Here is a 16,513-nt window from a genome sequence, read left to right as displayed (position 1 = left end):
CCTCGCTACCAACCAACCGTCATGCAGACCAGACCAACACACGTTCTGACCCACTGGCTAAAGCACACGCCTCGCGTTCTTGCGCCTGCGATTGGTGCATGAACCTTGCCTGCAGGGTAGACGAACGGAAGACTGGAGGAAAGTTTGCTCCGTCCAGAAAGAAAGATTGAGGCGCAGGAGACAGAATACATAAAATGATACTCAACAGAATCGACAATGGATTGCTTACGATGGGTCCGACTTGAGAATGCCCCACTGAAGGCGACTTAACGTATGATCTCGGAATGCCAAGCACATGATTGCGGTAGACATAGGAATCTCTCTTGTTGGGGGCCGTGGATTGGAGATGATGACAGTATTTGCCCAAGAGTACGTGGAATGTACAGTAGCACGGTCACATTGACATGTACTCATCGCGCTTCAAAATTCGACGCTCACAAGTTCAGGTCAATAATCACAAGAAAACCTCATTTCTCGAGATAACCTCCGGCTGCACGCCAAGATATGATCGCCCAGCCCTGTTTCGCCGCAGCGTATCCCCAAGCGAGATTGGCGGGCCGCTAGGAGAGTTACAAGCTCCTCTTCCGCTTGAGCTTCCCACGCTGTACTAGCTTGGCAGACGGGTAAGCGGGAGCGGCACAGGAATTATCGGAAGCTAAGGACCTACCCGGCCACCGTGATGGCTGCAGCGCATGGAAGGATTCTTTGCTTTGCTCTGTTTGACATGTTATGTTTTGGGGGCCAGATATGGAGATGCAACGTCGCGTAGATGCGCTGCGTGACTTTTGGGGTGATGTATCGGATAAGAACAATGTCTTTCCGCATGGATCTTTTGCACAACTTCAAGAATGGAAGATGCCGAAATTCTGTGCCGTCCAGGGGTTTAGATCCTTTACTGTCTGTGGATGGTACGATGAGTGCGTTATTGCAAGCATATGTCCCTGATTGTCGCAATTGCGAATGCTGAGGGTTTTTCAAGCGCCCACTAAAGATGGGGGGTTGCAGGGGCCTGTTTGCCAGAACCAACATCGAAACCTTTGCTCTCGACTTGGGCATTCGTAAAAGCATGTCCAGCAGCGTAACGAGGCACCCGAATCCCTCCATTTGGGATACTGACTCAATTGCTACATTACCATGCAGCAGAACAAAAAAATCCGCCGTCGGTTTCTTTCTGCGTTCGTTCTCGTTTCCATAGCTTAAACCCCAAATTAGTTACCGCATGCCCGCCCTTTTCTCCGCAATAATGCACAGTCCATCCGGAACACGACCCAAGAAGAGACTCGCCTGCGATAGATGTCACGCTCGTAAACTACGATGCTCTAGTGACCTGGATGGTTGCACACGATGTCTTGGTGACGATCTGGTCTGCACCTATAGCCCTGCTCTCAAGGTCGGACGACCTAGCAAGGCGTCCATGGCTGGCAGAGAGATACTACAGCAAACACAGTCTGTTTCTGACGCTGCGTTTTATGGCATTTCCGATGGAGATGCAGTGACTGCGGATTCGGGGATATCCATGCCGCCATCACCTCCACAGCTCGGCGATAGTTGCATTGCAGGTAAGTCTCCGTCCTCCGCCAATCTTGTATGCATCGCTGTTGATCTCGATTCAGATCATACAGCACTCTTCAGCTCTTTCGACTTTGCCAACACCCTCGACACCTTTAACGCCACACACCCGTTCCTCGACATGCCCATGGGTGAAGACCTGTGGCCTCTGGCGACAAGCCCACCTGTTTCTTCGAACGATCCCAACATCGATCCACGTCTATGTCCAACAAATGAAACAACGAATGCATCTAGCCCGCTTGACAGACTATCGAGCCTCCAACAGGAGCTTTTACGCACGAAACTGCCACCCGCTCACGCGAGGGGCGTCGGCACTAAACCTCGGCCGGCGAAATACACAGAAGCAGCCATGCGACCTATCCAAGAGACCTTGGGCGCAGTCACCGAGCTATTACAACAATGTGTGAAAGGTAATGCCGATGCGGCAGACCCAGCGTGTTCGAATTGGCAAACAGTCCTTCACCTCGTTCTAACGCCCCTGTCTCTTCTACTATCTACCTACGATCAGATACTACACGAGATCCGCAACGCGGCATCGTCATCTATATCGTGTCAGGATTGCACGCTGTTCGACTCGCTGGAGTGCCGCGTTGCAGGCCTGGAGATCGATCCGCCGTTGAGATTGATCTTGCTGGCGACTGTGGTGGACTACCAATTGAAACATCTGTACCACACAGTGAGGACGTTTCAGTCCAAGTACATGCATTCGGGGAATCTGGGAATAGCGGATTGCATGTCGTCGTCGACTATGGCGGAGGTTCAGTCTACCATTCGGTCGCTGCTGGCGGTGACAAGAAGTACATTGCAGCAATCGCAAGAATCATAGATGAAATTCCATCAAAGGTTAAATAAAACAAAACGGAGAATAGATGGCGGTGTTTGTGCTGATGCTAGAGAGGAATGACATCAAATAGACGAGTAGACTTGGGCAAAGTCCTTTATAACGCGATAAACAGGTCTTGTTTTTGCTCGATCATAATCGAAGAATTTCGCTTGCCCTTTCAGTTAGCATCATAATCTCATGAAATGTTATCTGAAACGACTCTAAACATCGTCGATAGGCTGGCCGTTATCAAAAGCTATCAAACAAGCAAAAGAATCAATACAAGATAATCTGCACAGTTAGAACCAAGTATCCGGCTTGTAGCCCGGAAAATGTTAGACAAACTGCTGGGGATAGCCTAGCGGCGCCGGGACCGGGACCGGCTGGCAATTGCCTATTCAGGAAAGCGGGGAATTGCCGCGCTCGACCACGAACCGTCGTATCCGACGATCGGCAATTTATTTTAGGCTGTAGCATGTTGATAGAGCTCGCACGGGTTGGAGGATAGATGACTACTTGAGATTCGTGACAAACCTTTTACTGACTAACAGCCGGCTTGGCTAGAGGACCAGAGTAACATGGAGCTGTTGAACTCGGTTGTCGTATCCGGTCGTCCATAGGTTGTGAGAGAAGGCTGTCACCGTACATCGTGACAGGGCCGGTCGCACTCTTTATCTTCAAGACAGCGTCCCATTTTAGTCCATGGGCAAAATATATAAGGCCGTTTGGTATTCGAGATAACATTATACATACACTCATTGAGTTCCATATTCGAGTATTCACCATTCACAATAGCACTATGACGCGAAGCTTCCCTTTCAAGGTCACGACCCTTATTACCTTTCGATATATCCTGCTAAAGACTAACAACTGCTACAGCTGGACGATCCGTCCCTCCTTCACGAGGAATCACTATTGAATGGCCAATGGGTCCAAGCTCAGTCCGGAAAACGGTTCGACGTTGAGGGTAAGCTGTAATCACTGCGAGCAGAAAGAACACAGCTCATATAATGTTTTACAGATCCTGGCTCTGGTCAAGTCTGGGCCACCAGTCCCACTAACGAAGTTGCCGATGTGGACAAGTATGTTGAATCGTCAGAAGCGGCCTTCCAAAGCTACCGCCATATGAATCCTCGCCAACGAGCCAAGATTCTCCTCAAGTGGCACGAGTTCATCACCAATGCACGGCAAGACATCGCCAAGATTGTCGTCTTCGAGACCGGCAAACCTATGGCAGAGGCACTCGGTGAGGTGGATTACGCCCTTGGCTTCGCTTGGTGGTTCGCCGGCGAGGCTGAGCGTATCAGAGGCTCTGTTGCTCAGCCCTCTATCTCCAACCGCCGAACTTTTGTTATCAAACAGCCGATCGGTGTATGTGTTGCTCTTGTCCCTTGGAACTTCCCTGTCGCTATGATCATCCGCAAGGTGTCGGCTGCTCTAGCCGCAGGATGCACCATGATTGTCAAACCGTCGCCTGAAACCCCCTTTAGTGTTATGGCCCTGGCGGACCTTGCCCTTCGCGCGGGTCTGCCTGCAGGAGTACTGAACGTTATCTCAACTGATAACAGCAATACCCCGTCTGTCAGCGAGACACTCTGCAAGCACCCCCTTGTCCGCAAGGTCACCTTCACGGGTAGTACCTCTGTAGGCAGCATTGTTGCAAGGCATTGCAGCGAAGGTTTGAAGAAGGTCACCATGGAGCTGGGTGGAAATTGCCCTTTTATCATTTTTGATGATGGCGATCTTGAGCAAGCAGTTGCAGCACTCATGATACTCAAGTGGCGAACAGCAGGCCAGGCTTGCACCCACGCCAATCGAGTCTATGTCCAAAGTGGTGTTTACGACAAGTTTGCGCAGATGATGCTCGAGGCGACCAATAAGCTCCGCGTGGGACATGGAGCTGATTCTGGTTCTACTATGGGACCGCTTACTACTAGTCGCGGCGTTGATAAGGTCAAGAAACATGTCGAAGATGCTGTCAGCAAAGGCGGCAAAGTCCTTTGCGGCGGCAAGCAGCCGGAAAATCTGAAAGGGTACTTTTTCGAGCCTACCATCATTTCGGGTATGACCGCAGACATGCTCACAACTCAAGAAGAGATCTTTGGGCCTATACTAGGTCTGTACAAGTTCGAAACTGAAGATGAGGTTGTGAAGAAGGCAAATGACACGTCGATGGGCTTAGCCTCTTACTTCTTTACCAAAGACGTCTCCCGAACCTGGAGACTTTTGGAAATCCTAGAAGCTGGAATGATCGGGATGAATACTGGTATGTTTCTCTTTGTCACTGTTGTCGATTGATACTAATCACTGTTTACAGGGAATGCCTCTTGTGCTGAGTCTCCATTTGGTGGAATCAAGTTGTCGGGATATGGCAAGGAAGCAGGCAAGGATGTGGCTATCGAGGAATATCTCATCCAGAAGACGGGCACTTTGACTGTTGACGATGGTCCCAAGTTGTGAGCTGGTTGATATGCAGTTTAGGGAGTCTTGTTAAATATTATCAAAGTCGACGTTGGTTTACTCGAAAATTGGGTAATTTTGCGTAAAATGGTGCATACTTAAGCAAACATTGATACCCTTGTTCTCCGAGACTGGGGTTTTGGCGAAATCAAATCCTGAGCCTGCATATCCTGTTGCATTGAGCAGCAAAGCTGATGAAGTCTGGGTTGTGATTTTGCATCAAGGCGGCGAGGCGTAATCGAGAAACATATTGATATAACATTCCGCCGTGTTCATCCGCGACGTGATGCCGATTCGTCGTTTAAAGTGGTTGCAGGCCACTTCGTTTGGCTGTACTGCTACATATCATGCACGGAAATCGCGTGTGTAACTAAAGAATTCTCATTCTGGGCAGCAGAATCTAACAACAAATCCCCGATCGCAATACATAATAGCAAATCTTACCTACGCATGAACCCACTAACACGGTGCACTACTGTCCTCAATTTCTGACCTCTCAAGTGACCTGCTTGCTATCAGGTAAATCGCCGACGGGCTCCACATCTATATCGGTTGCAGCGGGAGCTTCAGGAACAAGCTTAATCAGGAACACCATGCAAGGAATAGTAAGGCACAAGACCGCAGCGTGGACATAAAATGGAATCCTGGCATCGGAACCGCTGTGAGAGTTGATCGCATAAGACACCGTCTGTCCAGCTGTCTCAAAAGCTCTAAGCAAACCGCCCGAGCGGGCAGAAGATCCAGCTTCAGTGGAGAAAGTACCGAGGATCCAGTAGAGAGATAATTGGCATACGTAGCTAGTTGACTGCATTATCAGATATGGGAGGTAGGCCTCGGCCCATCCCCAGGTATTGCTTTGAGAAAATACGTGTTAGTAATTAGTATAGGAGGAGACACGGGACCAGCATACTTTTCATAATCGAGAGCGTTTTCGAGTTTGCCTCCACCAAACTTGGCGTACTCGATACCGATCCAGATGAAGCAGGCGGCTTGTGGAATCAACCAGCAGGCGAAGGATATCCATGCTCGCTTGGTCTGAGACCAGCGGGTCCTGTCTAGGAGCTTTCCAAAGGCCACCACCTCGATGATAGAAAGGGTTGCTAATAGATAACATCACGTTATTATCTTGCGCTTCATCTTGGTTGATTATGGACTTACGGAGCAGAAGAGAAGACAATGCTCGTGCACGCACTGAAAAGTGCAAAGATAGATAAGTGCCCATGGTTCCGCCACAGAAGAAGGAGTAGAAGGCCGGTAAGGCCATAAGCCAGGTCTTAATTCTAATATTAGCGAGTGTTTGTAAATAGAGATACATAATAACTCACCTTTCTGCGCTGTAAATGCTTCCATAAGGCAGCAAACTCTTGCTTCCAGCTGACTCTCTCGGACATGGAAACCTTACTGCCATCAACGCGTCGGACCCGTCTAGTTGGCGAGAGCAGGAAAGCCCAAACAAGGCCAGTGCATTCTGTTGGAATCTAGTTAGGCACTTCAAAGAGCGGTCATTGATCAGCGTGGCTTACCGAATGCAATAAAGACGAGGTAGGTAGACCACGCAACACCTCCCGCTTTGGAGTCGCTGTGATTATTGGAAAAGTTGATTGCACCTCCAATAACACTACCCGAGTTCCGCATGGCAGACCAGACACCTGGGGAACTGTCAGTAGCTTCCTTACACGTGGTTTGCCGTTTACTCACCGAGATAGAAGCCTCTGTCGTTTGCGAGGGGATACGACAACATGGCCGTAGACTCTGCGACGTATAAAAAGCCATAGGTGAATCCTGTGAGTATCTATAACACCTGTCAGCGACGGTAGATCGAGTTGAGATATTAGTTGCGAGATGTACCTTTGCAAAGATGAGATACCAATTTACACGGTACTTTGCGCATACGTAGTACGCAGAACCAGAAAGAGGCATTCCCACCGCTGCTATAATGCAGGACCACTTGATACCAAACTTGTTGATCAAAGGACCACCGAAGAGAGTAAGTAGACAGCCAGCCGTGTAGTTCAGAGACGTCGCCAAGTTTGCTAGATATGGAGTTGAGAGACCGCCGCCTCCGAGGTTAGAAATAGCATCGGACATGGCTGGGCCAACGCAGGAGAGACTGGTAGTATGCAAGGATTAGTAAGTGGTGGTTTTGGAGAAGTGATGGATGGCTCACAGTCCAAGGAGAATCATCTGGAACAAAACGCTCCTGTAGAGCTTTGTGGGCTTTGAAGCGTTTAGGTAGCCATAGTCAATTCCTGCGTCGAGAACTTCGCCATCGACATAGCTAGTGGTTGGAGCACGATCATTATGTCCACTAATCTTGGTATCGTCCTTAGGGACCGGAGTCGCCATGTTATGAATAATGTATTTCGCAACAATTGGATATTGAGAACAGGAACTTGAACTCGTATAGAGTCATTCTTCATGCAAAGGACAGTAATGGCATATATATCATTGGTTATCACCTCCCAATCTTTGGGAGACCTCACTGCTCAGATCGTAGGGTAACACTGAGCAGTGGGAGGGTTGCCCCGCATAGGCTGGTCCAACTGCTTATCGCGGGGTACGCCCAGATTTGGTCCAGCTATCTGACACTAAAATGCCGTGCTATCCTGCTAATACTGATCAGCCGTGTAGGGTATGTAACGGTAGATAATCGCGTTACCTTGCATTTAGACCGGGCCGGTGATGCCTGATACGGTAATTCTTTAGTGCTGTTCGGGCCCACTCCATAAACGATATGGCCTGTTTGCACTATGAACGAGACGCTGTTTCTGCATCGATATCTATTTAGATGAACGTTTCTGCTACCTAAATAACCGGGCCGGTCAATAAATAGTCGTTATCATATTATGCTTTACCCGTAAGTTACATTAGTCCTTGTAACCTCTTTGTCTTTATATCGTGGTGGGTTGCATTCACCTGGTTTACGAACGGGGTCAATAAAGTGGGGGTTACTGATTGCTCACGCCTATTTTACTCAACATCTTACTACCTTGTTCTTCAAAGATTGATAACAGCCAAACCAAGATACCAGTCCGCAATTCATTCAGCCGCAATCAAACACCATGTCGCCTTCTCCTCTTCCTGTTGATAACGCCACAACCTCCTTTTGGAGGTCAGACCTACACCCTCTAGATAACCATCGCTCAACGCCTGAACTCCCTTTCCAAGTCGACATTGCCATTATCGGTGCGGGATATGCAGGTGTCGCGACTGTCTACCATATTCTCGAGCAATGCAAAGCTCAAGGCGTCCCTCCGCCAAAGGTTGTGATTCTTGAAGCTCGCCAAGCTTGTTCGGGAGCTACCGGGCGAAATGGTACATGATTCTCTATCTCCTATGTAAAGTTCTACCTCGTTAATCATTGATGCAGGCGGCCATTTGAAGCCAGATCCATACAACAGACCAGCCAATCTTCTGGCTACTTACGGCATTGAAGCTGCAGCTGAGGCTGCCGAGTTCGAAGCCAAGAATCTCGCTGCTGTCAAAAAGGCCATTGAGAAAGAGGGCGTTGACTGCGACTTTGTTTATACCCGTGCTGTCGATGCGCTCATGTCAGATGATATACTGAACAAGATAAAATCGGGAGTAGACGCTCTCGGACAGAAAGGGGTGTCCGTTATGCAGGATGTCTTCTTTGCTCAAGGTGCTGAAGCTGAACAGGTAAGTAAGATCCGATTTCCACTCGAAAGCTGAGATGGTACTTACTATCAGTGTCTTAGCTATCGGGTGTCAAGGGAGCCAAAGGCTGCTTCTCGTACACGGCGGGCCACTGCTGGCCATACAAGCTCATTCTCCAACTACTGTCCAAGGCTGTCGATGCCAATGTCAATCTGCAGACCAACACGCCCGTCACTGCAGTTACTGAAAAGCCTGATAAAGAGAGCTATCTAACACTGACGACTCCCCGTGGCTCAATCCGCGCTGCAAAGATCATCTACGCGACTAACGCCTACACATCATCCATATTACCCGAGTTCGCGGACAAGATCGTCCCAGTGAGGGGAATCTGCAGTCATATCAAGCCCAGCAAGACCCCGGCACCTTTACTGCCTAATTCGTACATTATTCGCTGGTCTGACACCAAGTACGAGTATCTCATCCCGAGGCTTGATGGTAGCATTATAGTTGGAGGAGCACGATCGGTGTACTACCATGATCTTGACAGCTGGTACAACAATGTCAACGACGATAAGTTGATTGAGTCTGCGAAGAATTACTTTGATGGATATATGCAGCGTGTCTTTCACGGGTGGGAGGACAGCGGCGCGTATACGTCTAAGGTCTGGACTGGAGGTGAGTTGACATACCCTACTTGTTTAGTGACCTACTAACACTTGGACTAGTGATGGGCTACTCGTCTGATGGCCTGCCCCATGTCGGTGCTGTCCCTGGAAGACAGAATCAGTATATGCTCGCTGGTTTCAACGGACACGGGATGCCGCAGATCTTCCTGTCAGCGAAAGGCGTGGCGTCTATGGTCATGGAGGGCTTGAGCTACGAGAAGACAGGTATACCGAAACTCTACAAGGCTACTCAAGAGAGGCTGGATAGCCCGAACAACACTATACTGGACACTTGGAAAACTGTGCAGAGGAGGGAAGGGGCAAAGTTGTAGAGAGTGCTTTGGAAGCAGGATTTGTACACAAATGTCGATTATCGTGGACTGCATCTTGATCCTGGCTGAACTTGTCGTTACCCTTTAGCAGTATTTGGCTCACTCGTTTACCCCTCAAAGTCAAATCATTTACCGATCATTCGGTACTTACTCCTCACTTTGTGAGATTATATTACTAGACGTCGCTTGCACGAATTACCAAAGAGGTCCTCAGCTCGCGCACAAATGCCATGTAAGTTCATCATGACGGGGCTAAACCCGAAGTAGCAATTTTGATCCGGTGGGTTTGATCGGCAGACCCTTCAGCGCGCAACAGACTGGTATGTTGCAATACTTCCCAATCTATTTTGGTGAATGTTACCCTATCCCGTATCTAAGCTTATTCCCCACTATTGCTACAGAAGTTGATATCACCGAAAGTGCGCCCTCCTCTTACAATCTGATAAAGACGAGAAGAGGGCCGGCATAGTCGATCCGGCTTGATACATGGACTCGTTATCTGGGGAGATTGTCAAGCTTCCATAGCCAATGGTCCAAGGCAAATGAGTATCACCTATCATTATCCGTCGCATAGTGGTTAACAAGTATGAAGCTGAATTTTCCAGGATATGGTGGTTCTGGTTGGTGACACTAGAAACAAGTCTCATTTCTAGCTCACCAGTATTCATCACGTTAAGCTCTGAATAGCTGCATGTTTGATCCCGAATGATATAGACTGGGGTACAAATACATGGGCTTGACCTTCCAATATCGCAATATCGGATAATGACGGGTAGGCATAATAACGGTGACTACTTCTATACAAGCCAAAAAGCTGAGTTGTCCAAATAGTCCTTACTCTGTACTAGCTTCCATCTCTAGTTTGTAGATATACAGAGACTTCTGAAGATTCGCTGAGCGTCTGGAAAGCAGCATAGCTTAGGCTTCAATGAAGGATGATTATGGAACGTATTACGTGACTTTCGACAGGCTCGAAAGTATCGCTCACGTTCGGTGGATGTGATATCCTCGTCTTATCGTACTTCCTGTCGAAGACATCCCAACTGTTGTTCGAAAGATGTCCAAGGTACAGATTCGACGGGTATGTTGTTAATCCGAGATAGTCCTTGGAGGGCGTCGACTTCTGCTCCGTGATAGCCGTCGTCATTTTTCCATAGGCACCTCAAACGCGTCCGGACCGGCCGTTTGTTTAATGTTATCATCGACAGTTGAACCAAGCTGTATTCACCGGGCCGATCACTTATGGTCTTGATCACTTGTTGCAAAGTCAGGGATCAATGAATGATTGATAAGGTTTCATGAAACTTTGATGTCACATGAATACCTTAATACTACACTCTAATGCAGGGAAGATACATCCACATACTCTGATTGATAACGACAAACCTACTATTTAATACCCGTCACAATATCAGCCAAACCCTGTGCAGGAACCATATTGAGCCTTATCTATCTCTTTCAAGTTTCCATCTATCAATAGCACTATCAAAATAACTCAAACATAATGACACCCCCCAACAAAAACGTTATCTTCGATGTAGTCGGCACCCTCGTCAGCTATGAGCATCTTTACGAAGCTATCAAAATTCGCCTGCGAGACAAGCTCTTTCCCCGTGGCATTCAACCCACGCTCCTCGGAATATGCTGGCTAGAAATGGCAGAGCGCGAGTCCACATACTTATCTCTCCACGGCCATTACGTGCACTTCCTCAAGCTTTTTGAAGCTCTATTCTACCGCTATCTTCATTACGCTGGTGTTGAGAATCCCCGCTCTGTTGCAACTGCGGAGGATATTGCTTACTTGATGGACGAGTTCAAGGAGTTGAAGCTTAGGAACGGAGCTGAAGAGTGTGTCCGGAAGCTCCGCGATGCGGGCTTTACGGTCTGGTACTTCACGACTGGTGATATCTTTCGTGTTGCGGAATATTTCGAGAAGGCTGGAGTTGACATGCCGGCTGAGAATCTTCTATCTTGTGATACGGCTGGAGTGGCGAAGCCGTGTTCTGAGGCATATGGGCCTATTTTGAAGAGGCTTTCAACTTCTGAGTCAAAGCCTTGGTTTGCGGCCGCGCATCTTTGGGACGCTTCTGGTGCACAGTCTGCTGGGTAAGTGGTACTCTTCGTGACGCTTTATGTATGGTATGACTAATTGGAGATGCGGTAGGTTCAAGACTTGCTTACAGTATGGTATTGGAAGGTGAACATCTGTATGAGATATATGGAGAGCTGGATGTGATTGCTGAAACGCTACCTGCAAGGGCGGACGGGATTATCGCGGCCAGTAAATGATAGGGACAGCATTTCAGAGTAGCCAACGTTTAGGGTGTTGAAGATACTGTGTTTTAAGGAGCTTAGAGTTGTGATATGCAAAATCTAAAAAAGGCAAACTCTTCTAGGGCTAATAAGTTGCTATTATAATATCTGAATTAAGTATCGCTATCGTGCGCCTTCTAGATAGTGGAGTGAAATTGCGAAGAAGTGGATGTGGTGATTACAATTATTGTTTTGCAAAGTATTATATTCTTATATTGAAACTAAATAAATGAGCGGTGGCCCATGATCATCCTATCATCGCAGTAGACCATTATGCTAAATACTATCAGATATTAGGTAATTCGATCGAGTGATACTCTACAGCTCTCCAGGGAACCGAGGCATCTCGAGGAAGCGCTCAAGATTGACGTTGAAGGTCTTTGGGTCTTGCATGAAACTGTCAAGAGTTATTTGATATCGCATATAAAGGTGCCTTGATGCTGTGACTTACGCAAAGTGGCTGACTCCGGGCAGAAGAAGAAGATCCGAACCCCAGACCTAAAATATCGTTAGCAAAAGAAGAGAAGCTAGCAACGGTTGGTGAACTTACCCAGCTATGGATTTCACCGGGAACGGTGCGATTGACAGCCTCCTCAGTGGCACCATCGACAATCCACATGATGGGGGCATTAGGATCAGAGTATCGCGTAGGAATCGTGGCAAACGACTTTGCATCCCAGTCTGGCAGAGCTGACCACATTGTGTTCATTCTGTCCGAGAATTCTTGGAATGAGCCCTTGGATGGCGTCATCTTCTTCCACTCCGCCTCAGCTCTCTCCAGATACTCGTTGAACACGGGACTATCTCCGATTGTCGAATTGATGTTCGCGGGGCTATAAGTACCGCCGAATGCAAAGGTACGGTCGAGGCGGGAAGTAAAGTTCATTGCGAGGTCGAAAGAAATGCACGCGCCATCAGACCAACCGACAGTTGAGAACTTTTCAATTCCAAGGTGATCCATCAATCCAATGACATCCTCAGTCATGAGATCGTAGGTCAAAGGACGGCTTGTATCATCTGACGAACGACCTTGAGCTCGAGAATCGATTGTGATCAAAGTATAGGGGTGATCCTTGAAATAGCGAATCTGGTTGGCCCAGTAATCACTATTCGCAAAGCCACCGTGGAGGAAAACAACAGGGCTCAGGCCTTTCGCCTTGGTCTCCTTGAGCGGTCTTCCGAATGTCGCGTACCAAAGATCAATGCCGTCAATTGGTGCTGTGCCCTTAAAGTTGGCCTTTGGCATAGGCGGAAGTTCAGGGAGCGTCTGCCATGGCGCAGTATACTCACAAGACTTTTCGGCCTTGGCGTCGAGTTTGATGCTGAGACTTGAGACCATGTTTGCGAGTATTAGCGCTGAAGCTCCGAGGTATGACCAAGAATACATGGTGAAGGTCTGCGTGATGACTGAAGATATACTTGAGTGGTGACGGGGTTGAGCAGTATTGCATAAGTTGTAGGGGCTATGTGGAGCTATTTATCTTTTTTCAACATCCCAGAAACTTAAAAATGCGTGATTCAGTTCCTGACCGCTCGGTTCGCGATTAAACTTTTTGCAGCATGGATAGATGCACGTTGATCGTTCAAGGATGTTTTAGCTGACGTTTTTTGAAAAACGTGTAATAGCGTTACATGGCAGTGTCGTGCTGAAGATCGGCATTAGATGCCGCTGCAAACGAGATTTGATATCACGACATGTTATTGACAGTGAACCATGTTGCCAAGTCTTGAGCTGACGAACGACCCTGAGTTTCGGGAATTGACCTATCAGCAATTAGTGTTCCGACGAATCCGGCCCAGCTATCCCTGTAAGGGTCCTGAATGTGGGGGATTTAAAGAACGACGCTAGTGAACACGGAAAAGGACGGAGAATCCGAGAATTCCTGATAGCTACAGGGTACGAAGTCTAGAAGGCTAGGCTTGGATGATCATTCCATCTTGGTGATAGTATCGAGCTGGCTCTTAAAAGAGGGAACAGTTACCGCGCTATGAGCCTGTTGGAAGCCAATTAAATATGTATGTCATGAGTACTAAAACGGTAGATCATTTGCGCTAACCCGCATACTACTGTATACCTGTGTGGACAATGGTGTGAGTGGATCGCCTACGTGTTATCAAACCTTTGGCAAATATATTCATTGGACAGCACGAGGTTCTGTTTACGGTACTTGATAAATAGTCTCAACTGACATTGCACTAAAACAACTACAAGCTCCCATATCAACAACTATTGAACAGCGGGTGACCGAATGATGTCACGCTTCCGTTAACCCTAGGTTAGTGCAGGTACCTACTCATCACATATCCACGAACAAACAGGGCAAAGGTGCAATTTATCAGCAGGTGGAGCATTATCATTCAAGGCTAATCATTCTAATGGCTTTGTGTAAACCATTGGTGGAAGCTCATTGTCGGGAACCCAGATCAGCTTGTTGATCGTCGCAGATTCACTGGCCCGGAATTCGACCTTCCAGAATGTTGCGCCTTGGTCGCTCCCAACCCATCGACCTCTTCTCGCTAGCTCGTCTCGAGGTTGGAGCCATGTGAACGTATTCTCATGATAGTGAGACATCAAATATCTCTGTTTCCAGACCTTGCATAAGCCAATACAACTTATCTCCGACAAGTTGGACTCCAATCCTGAAGATGTGCAAGTCATCCCAATAGGTGCCGACGTACTCTGTGAATGGCTTTGGTGATGTTCCCGCTTTCCTACCCTTCTCCAGTTCGTCCACCACTCGGGGGTACCACTTGAGATTCTCAGCAACAGCCGCCTCTGCCAGCCCAATAAAGTCGGTTCTGAGCTCTGAAGGTACGTTGACAATCTCCTCAATGATCAGCTGACCGATCCAGTCCGCTGTATCGTTAAGAGCGAGTGAGTTGGTAAGCACCACGGTCACAGTCTCCGTGTCGGGCAAAAGGCCAACAAAGGTGAGTGAGCCAGGAAGGCTTCCCTGGTGGAACAGAACGAGACTAGAGGTGCCTCTACCAATTGTAGGCATACCTTGGGGGAGGAGTGCGGGGTTGAGGCCGATCTGTCCGAAGCGGCCTGGTAGCTGGACTCTTCCCCATCCAAACGCATGCGAGGCCTCGTGCTGTGATGGCTGGTCGAATGGAATCTTTGCAGACATGATGTGGTTCAGTTGCTTGAGGGGTGAGGCATCGTCGGGGGTAGCACTCCCACTGAACTGGGTATTGAAACCTTTGATAAAGCTGCCGTATAGTTTGACCAGGTCTTTGACTGACGAACGTGACCCGCCACTAGCAGCCCCGTGCCCGCCATCGCCCATCTTGAGAAAGTCAATGGGGACCGTGGATGCATTTTCGAGGGCGTTGTAGCATACGGTTACATTGTCGACACTCTTTGGGGGCGTCTGAAAGGAGGTCCTTTCCATTCTCAGAGGGTCCAGAAGGCGGTTTTGCATGAAGTCGAAGTAGGACTGTCCACCGACTTGTTCAATGACAGAGCCAGCTAATTCGTAGTGGAGGTTGTTGTATCGAAATTGAGAACGGAATGGATGCACGAGAGGTCTGTTGTTGATATATTTCATGACGTCTTTAGACCCGAGAAGAATGTTGCCTGTAGTGCCAAGAATGACATTGCCACCCCAGCCCATTCCGGTACGATGACAAAAAATGTCCGTTATGGTAGTGTTATTATGAAGCACAGGATCCACGGAGCGGAAGTCAGGCAGAATGTCCTTGATGAGACTTTCCCATGATACCCGCTTCTCTTCAACTAGGAGACCAATTCCTGCAGCGGTGATGGCCTTGGTTAAAGAACTGCGGTAAAGTTCGGGTTTTAAAAGAAGCTTCAGCCCCCAGGCCACAAAGGTAAAGGACACCAATAAACACATACAGGTAACATACTCGTCACCTACACAATCGCCTAAGATCTTGCTTTTGGTTGGTTAAAGAACAAATCGGGAAGATTGTATCCTCAGTCACAGGGAGATTTTTCTCAACGTCGCGAAAGTCATGATTGTCGTAGAATATCGGATTGTTCTTGGTCATTACACCAATAGCAACACCTGGAGTGCCAGCGATGGCCATCAAGCTCTCAATCGAATGCGACAGGCGGCGAAGTCTGACCGTAATGTCAGCCATTTTGGGTTGTTGTTGCCCTACACATTCAAAGAGTCAACAAGAGAACGATGTGAGCGTCGGTGCAATTGATAAAGTTTGTGCATAATAAAGTCTAGTCATACTCAGTCCTATAGATCTCTATATATAAGAACAAAGTTCCAATACTAAGTTCTGCCAGCTGATTTAAGCCCTCAGCCACAAGCCTCTACTGCAAACAACACATCTAGATAATAACATATGATTGAACCCGGTGGACGCTAGGCCGAGTTTCCGGGCTACTTTTAATTACAATTCAGCATCGAAGAGCTACAGAAGCCGTTGAAAATAAAAGTCCCGGTAGTAACCGACGTACTTAGTCCACAAACACAGAGGAGCTAATTCTATTTCCTCTTAAGGATGCTGATATCAAGGTATCGGAACACTGGAGAATACTTTTGGGAACTCTGCGAAGTCGAGTTTCGGTCGTCTCTCGCCAACACAGAGCTCAAGCGTCAATGTCGCGATGACACCTTCCTCCATGTTCCGAATGACAGGTCAGCTAAAGCTATGTGAAAAGGAGCCACGAACGAACTCAAACAACCACCTATAATCAGGAGTACTAGCACACGCAAAGCGCCCACTGAGGTCATCATATAGACGCATCTCAT

General features: G+C 48.1%; 5 protein-coding genes across 5 annotated transcripts; 3 read left to right on the top strand and 2 right to left on the bottom strand.

Moving 5' to 3' along the window:
- Positions 1 to 1,243: 1,243 nt before the first annotated feature.
- Positions 1,244 to 4,852, top strand: FTJAE_10042 (succinate-semialdehyde dehydrogenase; the record flags this gene model as incomplete). Its single annotated transcript, XM_037342844.1, has 6 exons — positions 1,244 to 1,559; positions 1,614 to 1,979; positions 2,078 to 2,412; positions 3,272 to 3,359; positions 3,414 to 4,658; positions 4,710 to 4,852. The coding sequence occupies 6 exons, from the start codon at positions 1,244 to 1,246 to the stop codon at positions 4,850 to 4,852; spliced, it is 2,493 nt and encodes an 830-aa protein (XP_037202892.1).
- Positions 4,853 to 5,348: 496 nt separating this feature from the next.
- FTJAE_10041 (major facilitator superfamily transporter) lies at positions 5,349 to 7,198 on the bottom strand (the record flags this gene model as incomplete). Its single annotated transcript, XM_037342843.1, has 8 exons — positions 5,349 to 5,706; positions 5,763 to 5,952; positions 6,011 to 6,125; positions 6,178 to 6,320; positions 6,376 to 6,501; positions 6,551 to 6,644; positions 6,701 to 6,962; positions 7,020 to 7,198. The coding sequence occupies 8 exons, from the start codon at positions 7,196 to 7,198 to the stop codon at positions 5,349 to 5,351; spliced, it is 1,467 nt and encodes a 488-aa protein (XP_037202891.1).
- A 716-nt stretch (positions 7,199 to 7,914) lies between these two features.
- Positions 7,915 to 9,467, top strand: FTJAE_10040 (FAD dependent oxidoreductase; the record flags this gene model as incomplete). The annotated part of the gene is made up of 4 exons (XM_037342842.1): positions 7,915 to 8,167; positions 8,223 to 8,512; positions 8,572 to 9,145; positions 9,196 to 9,467. The coding sequence occupies 4 exons, from the start codon at positions 7,915 to 7,917 to the stop codon at positions 9,465 to 9,467; spliced, it is 1,389 nt and encodes a 462-aa protein (XP_037202890.1).
- Positions 9,468 to 10,971: 1,504 nt separating this feature from the next.
- On the top strand, positions 10,972 to 11,577 carry FTJAE_10039 (2-haloalkanoic acid dehalogenase; the record flags this gene model as incomplete). Its single annotated transcript, XM_037342840.1, has 1 exon — positions 10,972 to 11,577. One exon carries the CDS (start codon positions 10,972 to 10,974, stop codon positions 11,575 to 11,577), a length of 606 nt encoding a protein of 201 aa, XP_037202889.1.
- Positions 11,578 to 12,098: 521 nt separating this feature from the next.
- On the bottom strand, positions 12,099 to 13,119 carry FTJAE_10038 (uncharacterized protein; the record flags this gene model as incomplete). Its single annotated transcript, XM_037342839.1, has 3 exons — positions 12,099 to 12,177; positions 12,232 to 12,278; positions 12,331 to 13,119. The coding sequence occupies 3 exons, from the start codon at positions 13,117 to 13,119 to the stop codon at positions 12,099 to 12,101; spliced, it is 915 nt and encodes a 304-aa protein (XP_037202888.1).
- Between the last annotated feature and the right edge of the window lie 3,394 nt (positions 13,120 to 16,513).

The sequence above is a fragment of the Fusarium tjaetaba genome (genome assembly GCF_013396195.1).
Source record: "Fusarium tjaetaba strain NRRL 66243 chromosome Unknown NRRL66243_c0000231, whole genome shotgun sequence".
Lineage (NCBI taxonomy): Eukaryota > Fungi > Ascomycota > Sordariomycetes > Hypocreales > Nectriaceae > Fusarium > Fusarium tjaetaba.
Note: the sequence above shows the minus strand (reverse complement) of the source record. Positions and strands in the feature narration are given on the sequence as shown.